This window comes from Argiope bruennichi, chromosome 2, assembly GCF_947563725.1.
Source record: "Argiope bruennichi chromosome 2, qqArgBrue1.1, whole genome shotgun sequence".
In the NCBI taxonomy this organism is placed as follows: Eukaryota; Metazoa; Arthropoda; class Arachnida; order Araneae; family Araneidae; genus Argiope; species Argiope bruennichi.
The window spans coordinates 63,364,944-63,386,795 of NC_079152.1; the positions used below are offsets into that span (position 1 = coordinate 63,364,944).

Consider the following 21,852-nt stretch of genomic DNA (forward strand, 5'->3'; position numbering starts at 1 on the left):
CCAAACATTCAGATAAAAAAAAATTTATAACTTTAAAAAATTCTATCACGAATATTTTGATGAATCTCCTCGTTTAGATCTATTAAAATTTGAAATAAATTAAATTATTTATCTGTGAACATCATTTCAAATGCACAGCAAGATACAGGAATAAAATTTGGATAAAATTTGCTACAATAAAACCAAAATTGGGGATTTCTACTAAATTTTAAGTGAAACCATTTGCAGGAAGCCTATCCGTTCTTTTTAACACGATTGGTATGACAACACAACATTGTCAAGATAATACAAAAGCGCAATTTGCATATGTTTTATCACCAGAATTGAAGATCTCTGTCGAATTTTACATTAAATCCATCAAAGGTTGAATTGTAAGTTGTCTGTCAGTCCGTGTGTAAGTAATAGTATAATCTCACAAATATAACATTGGATAAATGAATATTGGTATGGGATTCTGTAAGCAATTCCAAACCAAATACTGTTGATTGAATCCGATTCTATAATAACATCCGCAGGAAGACATTCAAAAGGCATGCTTGGTTTTATTCTCTATATTATGAAGCAAAAAATAGGTCATGTTGGATGAATAAATATATGAAACAATCGATGAGAGAACGCACTAGCTCGGTTTTTCTTAAATTTGAAGTGCAACAAATTTTTTTTTTGAAGGAATAAAAAGACCTTGATTTGTAAAATTCAATTTCTTTAATAAAATTCAACATTCATATTCATTCATAATATGATGTAATCGCTTCATATCGCTTCCATTTAATATTTATCGATCAATAAATCCAGCAGTGAAACATCTCCACTCTTCACTAATAATTTTTTATCGTTCCCATGGTTACATAAATAGCTTTCTTCTGAATAAATAGTTTGCTAGTTTGCAGTGAGTAACAAAGTACTTTGATAATTCATCGTAATATTTACGTTTTCTTTTCTGTCATAGTTATGATGTTGTAGAGATATTTTTGAATTATCAATTTAATCGTAGTATGTATGTATCATTTTTTAAAAATAAATTGTTAAAAACAAATCTGATCTACAAAACTGAAACTTCGAAAATAACTTTTTACTAATCATGTAATTAGTTCAGTGTATGGGCATTAACGTATATAAATTTCTGTCTTGCTTACTAATTTTAGAATCTTGACGACTAGATTGTTTTTAAAGTGATTTATAAAAAAAGTGTAAATCTCTGTTATATAAATTATTGTTTTCTAAATTTAGATTTATTGAAATTTTGCAAACTTACGATTTTTTTCCAACTGAAATGCATTTTGATTCAATATACAACACTTTCAAAGAATTGCTAAAAGGTTTACAGTTTTATTACTATTGCTTTCCAATTCTTTTATCTAATTAAAATAAATGGGTAGAATGAGAATAAACAATATATAAAGTAACGCTTAAAATATGGGGCATAACAATGTCTTAACTAAATTCCCATTTGAATACTGTTTAATTAAAAAATGACTAGTGGATTAGTGGCTGTCTATTTATGAAAGCTGAAGCTCTCAGAAAATATTAAAAACTTAACATAATAATTGTATACTTTATTCATTTTCTGTAAGAATTCAGATGAAAAGTTCTACTTCTTCTATAATCAATAAAAAAAGCTCTTTTTCTTCATTATAGTATATTTCATGAATATTTTCATGAAAAAATTATATTTAATAAGAATTTAAATTTAGCTTATTTATTAATCATGCAGAGAAATAAATTATACAAGCATCAATGACTTTAATATCTTTTTCTGAAGTTAAATTTTTAAACAGAATGCATTTTTTACTGTAAACTGGAAATTAACACAAACACCCATTAAATCACAACATTAAAATGTTTCACCGATAAGAAAAGTGACATAACATGCTAAAATTTTTGCTTGCAGGATTGAAAGTGAGATAATAATAATAATAAAAAAAAAATCCTTTCTTTCATTTTTTTTGGCTATATATGCATAATTTCCTTTATATGTTTATTTATATATTTTTGATAAATTTTCTTGGAGTATTACATCAACAGTTTGCTTACTTTCTGGTGATAGTTTTCTTCCCAATCAACTCACAGGCAATCGCATATATTTTCTTTACTTGTGATACTCATTACCTTGCCTATTTTCAATCCACAACAAAGCTATTAAATTACTGCTCCTTCTTTTAATTAAGTTATAGGAAGTTAAAAATGTAAGTTAAATATTTTGTCCGATAATACACATTTGAAAAGCTGCAATTATTATTTATTTGACTCATCCTGCTTTATTTGTGATTCAAAAATAAAAGAAATTGATCTCCCGTTTAATATCATACATGCAGTCTACAACATCTCAAATGGGTACTGAATGCAGAATTTCTTAGCTTAAAAAAATTATCTTATAGGTTTGCTAGTAGTAAAGGAGAAATTTGTAGCTTTGTTACAAGATACTATTCATTAAAAAATAAAATTGATGTGCAATCATAATATCATGAGCTAGGATGTGGTATTTGGATGCCTAAAATGTGTGGTTTGTGTTTAACAGAAAAGTATTATCATCACACTCAGGGCCTGACTAAGGCAGGGACATATGAGGCAATTGCCCCTGGTCCCCATATTAGAGGGGCCCTCAAATCAAATAGAAAGTTTATTTTATGTTTCCTTCTTTAATGAACATTCTTCATTGCTGAAGTAGTGAAACAGAGGCAGGGGGGGGCAAAGAAGTTTTTATCCCGGGCCCCAATTAAGCTAAGTTGGGCCCTGATGATACTTCTGTAAAAATGGTCATTTACTTCATCTGCTGCAAGAAAAACTGTACAACAATCATGGCTTGTGTAATTATACTGCTTTCCTTCATGTTTCTTTTTGTGAAGTGAGAATCTTTAGAAATATATTTAAATGTGTTTTCATTTGTGAATTCTAAATAGAAGATCAAGAATTGGGTCTACTTATCACACAAATTTTATATTTTAATTGAAAACAAGGCAGGGTTGTCTTTTGATATAATTATCCTTTTTAAAATCTGAACACATTAAAATCTTAATCATCCGAAATAAATGAGTGTTTCTGATATATTTGATACAAATTAAACTATAAAATAACAGGAGAAAAGAGGTGCCATTTTATGTAAAATATCTAGCTCTATTTATATAATAATATACTTGATGATATATTTTATTTTAGAATAAATACACAATTAAATTTATCTTAATTTTTAAAAGAATTAAATAACAGAAAAATGACTTAAGTTTAAAAAATTAACAATTTTATATTTATTAAGTTTATAATTAAATAAGTTTATAAATTAAAAGAGAATATTGAATAATGCGTGTTGATTAAAAAATGATGTATTTTAACAGAAGCTGATAGTAATGGGTTATAAAAAGGCATAATATTTAATTTCTTCTTTTGTGATTAAATATTCTTTTATTCATTATTTTCATTTTATAATACCATTTTAATTTATTTTATAAACCATGCTTTTCTTTGTTTCGTATTGATTAGTCACTTTTACTACTTTTGACATTTTTGTTCATTCTTTGTTATGTAATTTTAACTTTTCATACTTTTTGTTTCTCTTTATTTGTTTTTATTTTCATGTTAGGTTGTGAAAATTATGATTTAATATGCTATACAATGTATATAACTCAGAAGATGAATATGATTTTGGAACAATATTAAAGGTATTTTATTTAAGAAACACATATTTATAAAATTATAACATGTCCAGACTAGAAAATTAGGTGAAAAAAATGACAAAATTATTATTTTAATAAAATATAATTGGCTTATATTTCATAGCTGTCATTTTATTTAAAGCTCATTAAGTACATCGTAATCACATTACATTGTTTATCTTTGAATTATTTTAATAAATAAATAAATATATATTTAGGATATCTGTTTGTTTTTTAAAAATATATACAAGCATAATATTTATTATACTTTTAACATGACAAATCATTGTATACTTTGTCATATACTTAATTTTAAAAATAATCTTAGTTTTTTTTTATTATTATTATTTAATTTTCATAAACTTGTCTTAAATATTTATACTGAATTACTTGAATACCATTCAAGTAATGCAGTTGAAGTTTCTGAATTACTTGAATTCTTCTTTCTGATTAGTGTTATGAAAATTTTATTATTATAAAAATGTAATTTTTATGAAATCTTGGGTCATATTATATGCATATAAATCCTGTTATTCAAATTCTATTATTCTTTGTTTGCTTAATCTACTTTATTATTTTTTTATTATATTATTTTTAATTTATAGAAGATATTTTATTTTAACGTTAATGTGCTATTCTGTTATACTAAAATTCTTATTTTTATTTTTTGACTCTGTCCTTTTTTTCTGTTTTATTGTGAAAAGCATCTTTAATATAATGAAACAATATTCTTAGCCACATAGATGTGTGATAAAACAATAAGCAATAACACATATAACACACACACACACACACACATATATATATATATATATATATATATATATATATATATATATATATATATATAAACATTTGTTAAAATCCACATCTGATTCATGAAATGTTTATTTCATAGAAATTAGATGATCTTGATAAGAAGCACTATGCTTCACAACAAAAGGATACTGATGTAAAAGCACAAAGCACAATGTCAAGTCCTGATAAGAAAGGTGGCAACTGTGAGTAAAATTTTAAATTGATTCACTTTTATCTTTTATATATATATTATTTATTTAAGCAATTTAAAATCAAGCTAGATAATCTTCTCAGTATTATACAAATGCATTTTCAGTCAATTATTAGTAAATTATAATTATTTAGATAAGGTATTACTTCATTATAACACATTCTTTATATTATATGCTTTTGTCTATTGGAATGATGCAATATAACTAAATTAATGTTTTAATTTATGAATTTAAATTTTGAAATTGTATTTTTGAAAAATAGAATAAAATTTTGTATGTTGAGGAACTGGTACCTGGAACATGATAGTTTCCTTACCACTTTTTGAAATCAGTAACTTTAAAATATAAAGAGTGCATGGAATACTATTTTACTTCTTTTCCTCTTTCTTAGAATTTACTTTAAAGAGTAATTTAAACACACTAAGATTTTGTTTCCATATTCCTCCTAACATTGTTTTTTGAACCATCTAAATCTCCTTGCTGCTTTCCTTTGCTATGTTTCTAGAATTTTTCAATAACCTCATTGCATATATGGAAAATAAAAATTAATTGTTTGAAAGACTACATTTCATAAAAAAAAATCTTTTCTCACCTTTAAAATTCCTTCATTGTATTTATAGATATACAGAATGATGTCTTTATCTATTTATGATTTTGATATTTTCAAATTACTGAAATTTTTATTCAACCTTTGTTTATATGTTATTTTTCTGGGTAACATTTTAATATATATGTGTTTTGCATCATATCCTCATGCTTGATAACATGTCCCTCCCCCCACTTCTATTTCATATTTGCTTTATTTATTACACTTAACAATGTAATGGACAATTATTGGTTTTCTGTTTTAAGTTATATTTTGCTCTATACTATTTCCCCCCCATTTCATGCTCTTTGTCTCACACTTCAAATCATCATCTTTTTTTTTTTTTTTTTTTTTTTTTTTTTTACAACTCTTTGAAACATTCTGGCCTTTCATCCAATAAAACCCGTTATGACTGATTTTTGAAAAATAAGATTGTGTGTGTTTACAAATTCTTATTTATCGTATTAAGAGTTGAAATATAAGAGATGTACAGATAATTTTTGTTTAAAATAATCAAGCATTTTTTAAAAAAAATTGTATAACCACATTTGATGTTTCATAATAGTATTAGATTTTATACCTGAATTACATAATTGTAGAATCTATAAATTTTTTAAATCAATAAAAAATTTATTATTAAAATTTTTAAAAAAAATCTTGCTAGGTTTTAAATAGATGTTTATTGCATAATATGATATGCATCCTAATTTATTGTAGAGGAAATAAATAACATTTTTATTTTGTTTTCTTATTAATTTCAAGCTTTTGTACTAATTAAAGTTTGGATTCTTTTGATGCATTAAAGAGAAAGAGAGAATTCTGTGCTGTAAATCAATTGCAGGATCTATTTAATTATTTTATTACTTTATAAATTCTACATGCGTGGTGCATTGAAATTGTCAGCAATTCTATAAATTTCATATACTTATGCTTATAGTTTGTGCTTAATATAATTTGTTATGAAGTGTCTTCTGTGTCTTCTTCAAGGATGGGTATGAAAGGATTTTTTTTACAGTATTTATTTATAGATTCTGGTTTTTCTTTCTGTTAGTGAATTGAATTTTTAGCAAAATAATTAATATCTCAGTGCAATTGTCACCAATTTTTCTAAAATTCATTACATAGTTTTAATAATTTAAATGTTTTTTTATTTCCCTATGTGCTATTCTTTGTACCTTTATGGAAATTTTAATATTAATAATTTTGCAATGTATATATATTTTTAAAATTTTGTAGTTTCTGATTTTGACAACAGTGATGATGATATTGCAAGTCTTTTAGCTGACGATGATGATGATATTTTTGCAAAGAAAGCTTTTGGCGATTCTCCATCTAAAAAGCCATCATTAGGTTAGAAAAACATTTCCTTTCCACATATTTAGTATATAAGTATGTTTTAAATAAATTAAAAAGATTTAAAAGATAAAAGTTGTACATTGATGATGATATTGCAAGAATTTTAGGTGCTGCTGCTGATTACATGAATGTAAAAAAGTTTTTCAGTGATTTTCCATCTAAAAATGCACAGCTAGACTAGAAATTTTTTTCATTTATTTAATACATATGTATGTATTTCATATTAAATTGTAAAGATGTAAAAGAATAGATTTATAGAAAATTTTAAAAACATATATATATATATATATATTTGATTATTGCGAAAAGAGTGTCGAATCTGATTAAAATTATCTCTTATTGTTTTGAAAATTGTATTTATTTATGTAACTATAATCTTATTTATAAATTTAAAGAGAGATCAGTTAACATGTTAAATACCAAACATTTAGATTTGAAATTGGTATTCAAATAAGCTCTCACAATTAAGAGAGTTATTATGGTATTATTTTGAGAAGTAATAAAATTTTAAATTGTAGCCTATAAATAGATTTAGAATGTTAAAATAATCTCCAGATGCACTTTAAAATGTTTGTTGTGTTATTCATGTGAGAACATGATGTTGTTTTGGCTTGAGGTTTTTGAAGTGATTTGAATGCAACAATTGTTGCAGCTTCAAAATGCGTAGGCAACAAATTGGCAATTTAAACCTTTTTTTTTTTTTGGAGTCGGTTTTTACAGTATAGCTTTTGAAATATCTATTGTCTGCTAATGTAGTTTTATTTTGGAGTTGGCTTTCACTGTATAGCTTTTGAATTATCTATCGTCTGCTGTTGTAATATATCCCTTGGAAATTACAGTGTTATTGTCTATCTTGCGCAACATTTTTTAAAAATAAATCAAACAAGTTAAAATATTAAAGATTGTTGGTTCAAGGATAATTTCAACTAATTAAAATAAGATTATTAGAAAATAATGCAAAAGGTTGTCACATTTGGCGAAATCTCGCCAACTAAAGTTACAACTTGATTTCCAAATTATACATTCTCTGAATTCTTGTGAATTGTCTTAATGAATTTAGGCCATTAACCAGTTTAAACCGGTTTAAAACAATCACAAGACTATCAGATTACGCATGCGTTGATATTTAGAAAAATTTGGGTTTTTTACTTCTCAAAATCGGTCGATCTTCAAAACTTTGCCAGCTAGAAAAATTGAAAATGAAATACTAAAAAAATTATCATTATATATATATATATAGAGAGAGAGAGGGGGGGATAAAAACTGATAGAGAAGTTGTTCAAACTGATAGAGAAGTTGTTTAAATTAATTAAGACAAATAATAACTTAAAAAATAATAATGTTCTCACATGACATGATAATATAATAGTAGATTTCATTTTTTTTAATAATGTTTTTTTACTTGCATACCAACTGTGAATTGATCAGATTTTTTTTTTATTTTGGATATTATTAAATTAATATCAGATTTTTTATTATAGATGTTAGAAAAAATGTTTATTAATATAGAAATTAGAAATTTTTAAATTTTATTTCTTTATTCTCCTAGAAATAAATGAAAACAGTGCAGCAAATTTGGTCATATTTTTACTATGTAAACACAGTATATATTATAACATACAGAATATAACAATCACAACAGTTGTTAATTAAAAGCTGAATGTAAAATAGTCTAAAATTTTAGGTAGCATTATTTCTATATGATCAAATTAAACTATAAAATTGGTTTGGAATTATAAATAGTTATTACAATCATTCTTTCAAATTGTTTTTTACTGTTTGGATTATTCATTTTTCTATGCCTATTTCTTTTTGCTTTACTCTGACTTTCATTCCATTTACATTTTAAAATGCTTCTCTGTTTTCAAAGTAATGAAACTAATCAGCTATAAAAGAAAGAAATTAAGAACTAATTGCATAAAAAAGAATAGATGATGTTTTATAATCACATTTAGAATTTCAATATTAGGTATAGAATATTTAAATAAAATTTATATTAAAAGACTATTAAATATTTCTTTTAATGAATTGTCCCTGAAAATCTTTGATGAAGAGCTTTAAAAAAAATGTCTTCCTCAAAAAAGTGTTTTGTAGTCGATGGTTAAAAAATATAAGATGCCATTTTAAAACCAAAATTATTGAATCTGAAATATACTGATTCTAAATTCATTTAAGAAAAGAGCCAAAAATTTATTTATATGTATTGTAAGATATCTAATGATTTTGAGTCATTTTAATGCAAATATTTATTTACGTATTTTTAAGCATGAAAGTTACATAGTATCTAACAAAATTTATTTTGTCTTACTGGCCAATGTTAGTGATCAGTTGATCAACAGTAATATTGATTGAATTTGATTTCCATTAAATCTCTTTTGCATAATGATATTCATAAATGAATCATTGTGACAAATAGTAAAGCTTATTATTTGAATAGCTTTACACTTGTTCTGTTTTATTGTGAATCTTTCTAATGAAATTGAGTCACATAATATCAAAGTGCTTTCAAAAACTTAAGTGTCTGGACATATCAAGTTATTATTTTACTTAGTCTTTTGTAATATTATAGTTTTTATTTCGTCACATAAACAAAACAGATAAATTGGCAGGGCCTCTCTTCCTTTGCTTTTAAAATGCAGGAAAATTACATGATTGAAAAAGAATGGAACAAGGGAAAAGATCTGAGTTTCATTGAACTATGAAATGTATTATAAAAAATTATGCAAATACATTTTTTAAAAAATAATAAAATTTAGGACAAAATAAACTCACTAGAATTCAATTGATATCAATAAAACAAAATTTTTTAAACTCTTAAATTGGTAAAAGTAATAATTTTTTTTATTCTGTAATATTTTTGGAAGTTATGACTGTAAGACTTCAAAATTTCCATTAAATTTGATTAATGAAGTAAAATTTTAATCAAGTCTTAAGAAATTTCTCCAAGATATGCATTCCCATTCTCCAAAGTATATGTGGGCCACATTTGGTAGCTAAAAATTGGTCAAATGGTCATCTTACATAGCACTAACACTCACAAATACATATATATATATATATATATATATATATATATATATATATATATTGTATGTGTCCAAATGACATTCTTAAATTAATTGAATTTCTACTTATGCATCTAATCTGATAAAAAAGCGCATTTAAAAACAGAAAAAAATTTAATCTTAATCCGTATAAATCATGAATTTCATCAACAGAATGTTATAGAAAATACAAAAGTGTTATAAGAATTTTAGAGCCATGCAAAATGCATCAAATTCGTTAAAAAAATTTTACTAATAGAAAATGAAAAATGTTTTGTTATATTATCTAAAATAAAAACAATAAATTTAAATAATATTCTAAAATATTAATAAAAACTTGTTTATTTATATTAGCATAGGTGTAATGGTTCCTATATGTTCGGGAACAATTCACGTTAAAATTTTGTATTAATTATTATATATTACATTTATTTTATATCAAAACTGAATTCAATAGTCAGATTCACAAAACTTTCTATCGAATATTTTATAGAAGTGAATGCAATTCTAATTTGTACTGAATGTAATTTTCACACCATTTAGAAATGTTATTTTTATCTGCATATGCATGCTTAAAAATATTTTTAATTTAGATATTTCTTTTTAAGTACATAGATTCATATATTTTATTCAATAGTTCTAAATGATATGTGCATCTTGCTTTTTGTGCTAGATATTTCTAATTTTTTTACATAATTATTGAAATCATTTTAATTCTATGTCTGTTTAACAATTTTTTTAACAATTTACCTCTACCAGGACTTAAAATTTTTTAAAAATTTAATAATTAATGTTTTTATGTTACAGAGGTAATTATCCACTTAAACTTTCTCTGATATTGATGTATAATTAATTTAAAAGTAATGAAAAAAACTACTAAATTTTAAAATTATGAATGTTCTTTGGGTTATTATGTCATTTGAAATATATTAATAAATATATTTTTAATTTTTGGTAAAAATGGCATTGTACTCTGAAGATATTATGTTACTTATTTATAGTTTAAAGATGAAAATGGAAAAAGAGATTGCTTTAAAAAAGCATTTTCTGGTGTATTTCTTTCATATTCAGGTTGCTATTGTTATTAGATATTTATATGCAATATATCATGCACATATATATTATCCTACATTTAAGATAATGATACATTTTCCAGGTCACATTCTTTCCTCGCAAAATTCAGAAGATTTACCGAAAACTAGTTCAAAAATAACTACAGGAATTATTAATAAGACCTCTCCAAAGCGGACACTATCTAAAAGTAGCTCTAAACTGAGTGATGATGGAACTGATGATGATGCTTTGAATGCTTTTTTATCTGAATCAAGCCTTCCTTCTTTTTTGGCTGACTCCAAAAAGAATTCGCCTTCCAAAAAGATTTCAAAGAAAACTGGTGAAGAAACAGGAGAATCATCAAAATTTTTTGCTGATTTAGATAAGCCATCAAGCACAGTACTGTCACAAAGCAAAACAAATAAAAATAGTCAGTCAAAATCTTCAGTGAGCGATGATGAAGATGATATATTGAAATCTTTAGATGCAGATAATAAAATTATTGGCACTCCTCGTAAACAAAGAAGTGGTTCATTTTTTGATGACTTTTTGAAAAATTTATCTCCTAAATCTTCACCAAAGAAATCTGTAGCTGAACAACTTGATGACATAAAAGGTAACATGAATGTAACAGTCCATATTCTTTTGTAAATAAATAAATTTTCTATTTAGAGTTAGAATAATTTTTAAAAATTTAATTTAATATTATTTATTTTAAATAAAATGTCATCATGAATTGTATAACATTTGAAATATAAATTTAATGTTATAATAATATTGCAACATACTTTTGGTATTCAATGGTTTATCAATATTTTAGTATAATTGAAATTATTTTTAGTATTTAGTGCACCAATTGAAGATCCCGGATGAAGATTTTAATGCTGGAATAATTTTTAATTAAATTTCATATATTTTAAATAAAATGTTATTCTCAATTATATAATATTTTATACTTTTAGGTGATGATTCAGAAGATGATGACTTGTTGAAATCATTAGAATCTGATGTGAAATCTTCAGCATCTCCTCGAAAAAGAAGTGGATCGTTCTTTGATGACTTCTTAAAAAATATTTCTCCAAAGCAATCTCCAAAAAAGGGACCTGCTCTTAATACTAAATCTTCTAAAATTGAGACAAGTAAAATCGAAGGTATTTATCATTTATATAATGTTTTATATTGATTTCCAACGTCATAATGAAGATTAAGTGTCATCAGCATCTTAACAATTGTAAATGGAATCTGAGCCGTATTATATTTTGTACTTCAGATTTGTCTTAAATAGAATATGAATACACTTTTTGTTTCTATAGTGCTCACTAAGACTATTTTATACTATCTGTAACATCTATCTTTAACATATCTATACTATCTATATGCTTCTAAAACATTCTTGCTTTCCCCTTCACCATTCCTATACTACTGATTGCAATGTATGTGTGTGTACTCCATCTTAATGTTTCACTGAATATTTTTTTATATATTTTGATATTTTCATGCATGTAAAACAATTACATCACAATTTATGATAAGGATATTCTTATAATAAAGTCTGCATCGACATTCACCAGTTTTTGAATGAGAAAACTTTTTTATCATTTTGCTACTTTATTTAAATTTTTCATCCCATCATTTAAATGTAGAGATTTATCACATTCACATAAAATTAAACTTTTATAGATATATAAAAGTTTGCAATTTGCTTTAATTTTTTTTATCAAGCATTGTATTTTTAATTAAAATTGTTAGTACAATGATAACCTATGTTAAAATCTTTTGTAAAATCTACAGTAATTAGATATTCACATGCAATCATTGCATATTTTAAAAATAAATTTCATTGTATATTATAGAATTTGAATGAAGTTTTGTAATTTCTTTATATTTGTTCGTAATTTGATCAAAAAATTGTAGGTAAGTTCTTATTCAATTTCTTTCCTTTTGTATTATTTCTGTACAATAAAACTTTCCTTTTAGGACATGTTTGAGTTAAAACAGGTTTTTAGCAAACTCGAATATATATATTTCTAAAAGTATAAAATAGATAGATTATAGATAAATGTGTTTAATAAATAAATAGATTTTAATGTAAAAAAATAGATAAATGTGATCTAAAGAATATTTTTTTACATTGGAAAATAAAACCCATACAATCTAAATGGTTTTATGAATACAAAAATATATCTAATCTGGTTTAGGGCATACTGCAAATTAATATATGTTTGATTATACAAACTATTTATGTCATATGTTGGATTCTCTTACTCTACTTTCTCGTACTTACAAAAAGAAAAATACTTTAATGTCGTTTGACAATGATTTAGATTTGCTAATCTCTTTGAATACTTGGAAAAAGATTTGACTTCGATTTTAACAAAAATTGATTTAATAGAAAGGAGAGGAAAGGTAGAAGGAAGGGGGCGAATATAGAAAGAAAAACTTCTTTTCAAATTTTATTATAAAATGAGAAAATATATACTATGCATGTAAAAATGAATGTCATTTGATTTAATTTGCAAACAGGACATCATTTTTTTTAAAAAAAGCAACTCTCATATATAATGAATTATTACTTATCCTTAATACTAAGAATTACTAGAAAATTTTCGGATAAAAAATTTCAGTTTTAGGTTGACATGATATTTTTGGATATTGTTTTTGGTAAAATGTATAATTCTGAACAAAAGAGACAGACATCCTAAATTTTAATCTCATTATGCTTTAAAATTTTGTTCCTCCTTCTAATGGTATGAAGAAGAATGTTTTATTCTTAAAATTTGTTTTAGTGGCACTAATTTTACTCAAACAAAATATTCATTATTCCAATTAAATAATTGATAAAAATTGTTAAACTGTATTGATTCTTTTAACAGATTCCGAAGAAGAAGATATTCTTGGAACATTTGCATCCCCTAAAAAAAGGTATAGATCAAATTTGTTTATTAGTTAAAATCATCTTCATCAAAGCATAATACATTTTTAAAAGCATTTTTATGATAATCATCATATTTTTAGATTTTATCTTCAAACAGTTAAAATAAAAAAAATTCTCCCTTATTTATTTGTATTAAACAGAATGTGTCTTTACATTTTAATTTGCAAATCTTTTATAAAATGAATATAGATGCATGTTAACAGGGTATATAGCATCATGAAAAGTGCTGAAATTTAAAAACCATTTTCAAACATATTCAAGTGTTTAATTTTGAAAAAGCAGTACTTAAGAAATTCTCTAAACAGTCCTTAAAAATATTTTCCTCCTCCTCCGGCCATGCTTGAATACAATAAAATGTAAGCTTAGTTTGTTAGTCGAATTTGTTTACCTAATGATCAAGAGAGAAAACCAATGAAAAGAAGAAATCTAGATGAAAATTTAGATCCTTTTTTTCTTCTCTTTTGTATTCTGTTTCTTCAATAGATCCCGCCATATACTGAAATACTAGATTGGTTGTCCTAAAAGACAAGTACAAAATGCGAACTGTGCCAGACTTGTTACAATTCAATAAACAGTGGAAACTTTTTTTAAATTTTTAATATTTTAGATTAAAATTTTTTTTAAGTTCCTGTAAATTAAAATTTTTAAAAAAGAGTATTTAGTTATGCCTGGTGAGAATATATTTAACATTTTATGGATTATTGAAAGAAGTTGCGTTAGAATCGGCCCCACAGATGAGCACAACAGAGAGAAGGCATGATCCTCTGAAATTTTTGATAGCCCTCATCTTCTAGTTGAATAGCTCATTCTGTAGGTGGAGTATAAAAATGCCGTCAAAATCCTTAGAATTTTTTTTCTATGTAGTCTATTATTCTGATTGTACACATTTCAAGAGAATAATTACTCTCATCATAGAAAAAGGTCGCCTCAAATCGTATGTTTTTTTTAAAATTAGAATTATTTTAAACTCAAATAGAGCACTGAAATAGGATCCGATAGTCAAATTATAAATCTTTTTCAGTTACAATAGCATGCGTTACATGTATATCTTATGATTTTCTTTTAAGAAATGTTTTAACATTTTTCTTACTATATTCAGATCAAAAGTTTTTTTAAAAAAAGGAGAGTTATAACATATGCGATGTATTCAAACATGAGAATAACGTTTAATTTAGATACATCTCATAGATAGTGCAATTTTAATCAAAAATGTTAGTGCAAAAAAAAAGGGGGGGGGGCTTTTAAGTTATATGATATTACAAAACTAACAAAATCACAAAAGAGCAAACTTGTTATATTTTATTGGAAAAATGAGATAAGCCAATTCAAGTGGTAATAGATTCTAATGAAATTAGTGTAGCTGAACATTGAATTTTTCAATATATTTTATTAATATTTTTTTACTATGTGATACAAATCATATTTTTTTTGACATTTGATAAGACATTTTTTTTTAAATTCTAAAACCTCATATTTTTTTAGAATTATAAAATAAACAGAGTATGAACTTCCAAATTATCCTTAATTAAGAATATTATTAAAATAATGTTCTAAAATTAATTTAAACAAAACTTAATTTTGATCTGATTAAATTGAATAGAATGAATTGAATTGTCTTTTACTTTACGTATTTAATAATTCCAGCCCTATAAACATATCTGTCTGTAACTGAAGGGTAAAAGGGCTTAAAAAAGCTGGAAATTATTAATAGATAATATCATTGTTATTAAATAAGATTTGTGAACTTGTACAGATAAGCTGAAAAAAGTATGCTATACTAACTTTTGATTTTATCTCCTTACATTCATGTCTAAATCCAGTTAGGGAAACTTCCTCGGTTATTTGATCGTTTAATTTGATTCTATATAGAGATAACATTTTAAAAATTTGATGAAATCTTAAATTTCTTTCAAAATAATCACATTCAAATTAATACAATTTATTGTTAAATTCGAAAGGTGGTTTTAAAAAAAAACTTATTTTACAATTTCTGAAATATTAAATGATTTTGGTGACCAGCAGGTTCATCGTGAATAATGTGTTTATTTTTCAAGTAAATATTTTATAGATTACTTTATGATTCACGAAATAACATATTTTTAAGCATGAATTGTGACAGACATGAAAGAAGCCTTGTTATTTCAATTGCTTGATATCTGTTTTGTTCATTTTGTATATGAACCATTCTTATGGAGTCCAGTGCTATGAATCATTGTACTATCAAGAAAATCGTGTAACTTTTATGGTAATGTAAATTCATTTTTTATTCCTCATATGAACAACTCAGATATTAAATATAATACTTTTTGTTTAGTTTCAGCGATGGAAGAAAAATCATATGATTAGTTATTTGACAGAACAATGAAAACATATTAAATTTAGTTCAACAGTGGAATCTGCTGTAGAGAATCATGCAAAGAATTTTTTAGAAAATTTTGCATAATTAAAAAATTAAAAAAAAAATGAATTTTGAAATGGTTTAAGAATATTTTAGAGATTCATTACAAAAAAAAAAAATCATTTTATGTACACATTCTTAGTCTCCAAATTATATGTGTGCCCAATTTTGTTGTTGTAAATCAAAGGTCTGCCTGTTGTGCACCAACTCATGCACAGATATGCATTCTCTTTTTTTAATTAATAGAGATTAAGCAACAATAGTTGCAATTGTTTAACTTTTTATTTTATTGTGAACCCACTGAGATAAATGACTGCATTTAACTATTTGATTCCATGCTTATTGTTATGTTATTTCCAGTTTTTCCCCAGTGAAAAGAAATCCTACTCAAGAAAAAAGAAGAGAGAGTTTGCAGAAACAAGTTAGCTTTAAAGGTATTCCTGAATCATTGGCGGAACAGTCTCAGAAAGAAAGTCCAGAAAAGAAACAGTCATCATTCACTCCTAAAATGCAAGCAGAAAAATTAGTATCTGAAGTCAAAACAGCAACTAAGTCTATATCACAACCAAAAAGATCAGAAAGAATGGGTGCAACCAGTAAAGATGATACTGATTGGTTGAACTTTTTTAAAGAAAGTCCAAAAAAATCTGTAAAACCAAAAGAACACCCACCAAAGTCAAAAGAAAACATGACTGATGAAATTCAGATTTCATCCAAAGATTTGAAAGCCAATACCAACAGAAGAAGAAGTTCGAGTGCTGAATGGCTAGGCTTAAGTGAATCAGCAACAGTATCTCAAAGTCTGTTACAAACTTCTAGCAAAAATAAAATATCTTTAGAAACAGATGATGACTGGCTGGAAGAAAAAGAACCAGTTAAAATATCTAGACCTAGTACAACACCTGGTAGAACAAGAGTAAGTGATGATTCTCAAACAGCTGATGTAAGTTGGATTACTGATGACAAAAATATTACAGTTGAAAAACGCAAGAATCTATTTGATTCGCCTAATTTATTAAGAGATTCAATATCTTTACCTGAAGCAAGTGCACCTGACATGAATAAAAAGATTGTTATAACAAAAGCCCAAGTTTTAGAACCATCTATTTTACCTCAGGAAAGGAAAGTACCTTCAGCTCATTTAAAAGAAATTCATTTGCAATCATCTGAGAATAGAAATTATTCAGCATTAGACCTGCAAAATCCAGTTAGCAATGCAACTGACAACTATGCTCTTCGGACGATATCAAAAGATTCTGGCTTCTCTCAAGAACCTGCATTTGAAGGTAGTGCTAACACACATGTTTTGCAAACAATAGTAAGTTTGATTATTCATTTTAATTAACTCATACTAGTTTAAACCAAATTTTTAATATTAGTGAACAAGAAATGAAAGCCATCTGTCTGTCTCTCTCTCTATATATATATATTTATAAATTCGTTTGTTCTATAATGGTAAAAAAAAAAAAAAAAATCTATACATAATGTTTTTCTGCAAATTATAAAGATTCCGTTCTTTTGTGAAATATTAAACACTAGAATTTTTAAATTTTTATTTCACTCATTATAAGATGATGGTAAAATTTACATTAGAATTGATATTTGTATAGTTTAAATTTTCAGCTGCTATAATGTTTAAACTATTTCTTTGAAAACTATAGCTAAGCAACCAGTATATTTTTCAATGATAAAGTTTTAATATTTCACTCTTTTATTACTTAAAAAAAATTTAGTTTGATGCTTATTGTTCTTAAATACTGTAAACAATTCAAATTATTATTTTGCCTGTGATATATTTTTTAGCTTTTATTCAAATTCAAATACTTTTATTTAGAATATTTATGTTTTAAAAGATTTTTTTTTTTATTTTCTTCATAAATGCTTCTTCTACTATAATTTTATAATTTTTTATAGATTAATAATCACATTTTTGAAAGAGATCAACTATTAAAATCTTCTGAAGCAATGAAAGCCATGTATGAAGAAAGAATCAAGACTCTTGAAAATTTACACAAGTAAGTAAAATGTTTATTTTATATGAGAAAAATCTTCACACTAAATTTTATATCACATTTTTTTTTATGGTATTAGCAATTCAGCAACAGGATTGCATGTCTAAGCATTTTGCATAAACTAATGGCATAAATGCTATGAAACAAATTAATATTACTTATTGTATATTACTTTCTTTCTTTATTAAAAAATGATACTTCTTTTATTTCTTTTTTATTTTTAATCGGCTTATTCTTAATAAATTTATTCTTAATTCGCATGTTAGAAATCTGACATCGCATTTAGTTTTCAATGAATGGCATCTACTCTATCTTGAATTCAGAAAATATCTTGTACCAATAAACAAGACCAATCAACTTTTTACTCTTCCCAATTTTTATTCATGATATAGCTCCAACAACAATTCATCAGATAAATGTTAAATGTAAAAAAAAAAAAAAAAAAAAAAAAAATTAATACTGGTGTTTAAAGAAATCAAGAAATTGCACCCAAAAATTGGAATGGTGATAATGCCTATGATATAATCAAATTTAAACTACTCCTTTCATAAGAATTAAATATTTTTTATAAAACAGAAAATTCAAATATTATTAAAAAATCTGGAAGTAGTATAAAGTTTGCTTTAAGCAATTTAGATTCCGGTTATAAAAAAGAAATGAAATCAATATTGAATTGCAGAGGATTGTGTTTCATCCAGTTTTGCTATATGCTTCAGATTTTGACTTTTGTTCCTCTAATTGAAATAATTAACTTTACTGCTCAAATGTTTCAAATAAGTATATGTTACTAAAGCACAACTTAGTTAATTGCCAAATAGGTAAAATTATTTTGTGTGGAAATGATGCAGATAGTTTTTTATAATATTATCTATTATTTAATTTCTTTAATCCTAAAATGTAGTATGTTAAAAAGCAGTTTCTTTTCTTTTTATTTCAAGGTATTATCAAATGAAACTGAACTTTAATCTGCATTTCATTTGATTATTCATACTAAAAGTCGAAATATCTTGGATTCATATATGCATATATTTATAAATACAATAATTGCCTTTTTTTTCTTTTGTAGAGACCAGCTTAAAGCATTGCAGGACTCATTAAACAATATGGAAACTAAGTATGTTTTTGCATAATAATTGTCCATATATTTTATAATTATCTGTTTTCTGTTTAATAATATCATTTGTCTCCTTATTTAGAATAAAATCAGAAATGGAAGGGCAAATTAGAATATTTGAAGAAAAACTATTCCAAGCAGAAGAAGAAAAGAAGGCATTAGAAAAGAATTTTAAAGCTAAACAAGAAACATCCGAAAAAGAAACTTTGAAAGAAATTCAAAAATTAAAGGAACTACATAAGTAAGAAACACTCTACAACAAAAGAATTACCATAATTTAAAAACACATGATAATGTTAATCTGTATTCATAGTTCAGTTCTCATTCATTTCACTGTAATATGTGCATCTTAAATTAAACAATTTTTTAGAATGAACTACTTTAATGATATGAAATAATAATATATGTTGCCATTTCAGAAATAGTACTCACTAACTTTGTAAATATATTTTTAAAGCATTTATAACTTTCTTAATGCACTCCCAAAATTTAACAAAGTCCTTTTAAAAAAATAGATCCAAAAGTTTGAGAACTATTTTTTGAGTATTTTTTATGACAACACTAAATATTTTTTATAATTCTGTTTGTAATGAATTAACAATAAATTCCAATGTATCATTGAAATGCCAGTAGGTTTAGTGTTAATTCATTTTTCTTATATTCTTTATTTACAGTCAATCAATTGCTTTAATGAAACAAGATCATGAGGAAGCATTACTTAGGCTAAAAAGATTGAAAGAACAGGAGATTGAAGCTTTGTTGAGTACTCAAGCACACTCAAGGTCTGTTCAGTATCTGTTTTTTGTACTTTTATTTGTATGATTGATATTAACTCTATATAAACCTATTACTGAAAATCATATTGATCATTTTGTACAACATTTGTTCACAGTCTTTCCGATGCATACAAGTACTTTACTTTTAGTTTGGAAAAAAGGTGATCATCAAAAGATTGGGGTTTTTTTATATAAATTGATTGAAATTATTATTTTATTTATTGAAGTTTCAGAATCATAACTTTTTTTGTAACGCAGTTGCTATTACATGATTACAATTCTCTTTTTAAATTGTAAATGGCTATAAATAATTTTTCTTGAAATTGTGCAAAATAATAATTTTTTCCCCTCTGTATTTAGAATAACTGAACTAAACAAAACAAAACAAAAATTGTAGTGCAATTGTAGTTATTTGTTAATAAATTCAATAAATGTGTTTCAGAGTGATTTACCAATTTCTTTACTTTTTTAAAAGGCAGTTTGCTAATCATAGGTTAAACATAATCATTATTTTGTTCAAATTTTTACATTTTACACTTTTTTTGTTTTTATATGCTAAGATTTAAGTCTTATTTTATTTTGTTCATGGAAGAAGCAGTAACATTCACTTTAAAGTTTTTTTATTTGTGCTTTTTTTAAATCATTCAAAATAAGTTATTCATTTTAAAAAGTTATGTTTAGAAATTACTTAAATAAGTACACAATTAAAGCTAAATTAATAAAGAATTTCATTCTAATGTACTTTTCCACAGTGACATGAAGTTCTTAACAACATTTCACATGAAACTGTTTTACTAAATTAAAAAATATATATATTGAGATATGTTTTATCAATATCTTTTTTTCTATTTATTTAAGATCTTTGCAACATTTAACAGAACAGTTAGAAGCAAGAACTGCAGAACTAGCTTCGTTACAAGTGAAACTTGAGGAAAGAAATCAAGTCACTATGAGAGAGAGACAAGCTGTTTTGGATGCTAAAGAGAAGGATCTGAGAAGTATTTCCTTTACTTTTACATCTCACTTTTTTAATTCATTTAAAGTAGAACGAACTGCTAAATAATATCTATAATATTAAATAAGAAAAATTGACGTGGCTCATTGTGGTCCTTTTTTTTTAATATATCGACCATTCATTAGTTTGCATTTTTTTTTCAGTGAATGTCATTATCAACCAGACTGATTCACTTCAATTCTTTACACTGAAGTACAATAGCATGATTTAATTTTTACATGGAATTCAAGTCATTATATTCCATTTTGACAAAAACACAAATGATTTAACAATTCCTTTGCATCAAAGATATCTAATGATTTGATCAAAAATCCTAAATGTACTTGGCATATATGATATTATTAAAATAGTATAACAAAACATGATCTAGTTGACAATAGAATAAATTATTTTTTTAGTGGCTGTTTTCATAGACAAATATTCTCATCATATATTAATTTAACTCTTCTTAAAATGTGCTTGTACAATTAAAATAAATGTTATTGTTGTTATGTTTTTGAATTTCTAAATAATAATTTTAAGTATACATATGTTTATATGTCTGTCTAACGATTTTTGATATTACTATGAATTCATAGACAAAATTAATCTGTCCTTTATATATATACTAGCCGCCTTTGGCGACCAGCCGGTTCGCCAATCTTAATGCTCGTTAAAATTTTAATAATTAAATATTTTATGTAATTCCTACTTTAATAGCTTCTTCATCAAATATTTTAAAGCTTCAAATTTTGATAGTCATGTAATTCCCTCATAATAATATAAAGTCCTTCAGCCATAACATAATATGTATCTCTCTAATTTTCTGTTAGTTCCGGTAGAATTTATGCTTAAAATTAAAATGGAAATGACTAAACTGCAATTAATATAATAATATTTTTTACTGAAACAAAGCATTTTTTT

The 21,852-nt window shown here is 24.8% G+C and overlaps 1 protein-coding gene across 4 annotated transcripts in view; it reads left to right on the plus strand.

Moving 5' to 3' along the window:
* The first annotated feature begins 804 nt into the window (after positions 1-804).
* LOC129961931 (fas-binding factor 1 homolog) overlaps positions 805-21,852 on the plus strand; it is a 33,982-nt gene continuing 12,934 nt past the window's right edge. Inside the window, exons 1-13 of one of the 4 annotated variants that reach the window (XM_056075570.1) lie at positions 873-889; positions 3,578-3,656; positions 4,549-4,651; positions 6,483-6,596; positions 10,803-11,315; positions 11,662-11,850; positions 13,573-13,621; positions 16,393-17,350; positions 17,947-18,047; positions 19,111-19,158; positions 19,241-19,399; positions 19,833-19,940; positions 20,793-20,932. In XM_056075570.1, the coding sequence (XP_055931545.1) occupies positions 3,600-3,656; positions 4,549-4,651; positions 6,483-6,596; positions 10,803-11,315; positions 11,662-11,850; positions 13,573-13,621; positions 16,393-17,350; positions 17,947-18,047; positions 19,111-19,158; positions 19,241-19,399; positions 19,833-19,940; positions 20,793-20,932 (2,539 nt within the window). In that variant the 5' untranslated portion in view covers positions 873-889; positions 3,578-3,599. Of the gene's footprint in view, positions 998-3,577; positions 3,657-4,548; positions 4,652-6,482; positions 6,597-10,802; positions 11,316-11,661; positions 11,851-13,572; positions 13,622-16,392; positions 17,351-17,946; positions 18,048-19,110; positions 19,159-19,240; positions 19,400-19,832; positions 19,941-20,792; positions 20,933-21,852 lie in introns of all 4 variants that reach the window. The other 3 variants (XM_056075571.1, XM_056075572.1, XM_056075573.1) reach the window with 3 other exon arrangements.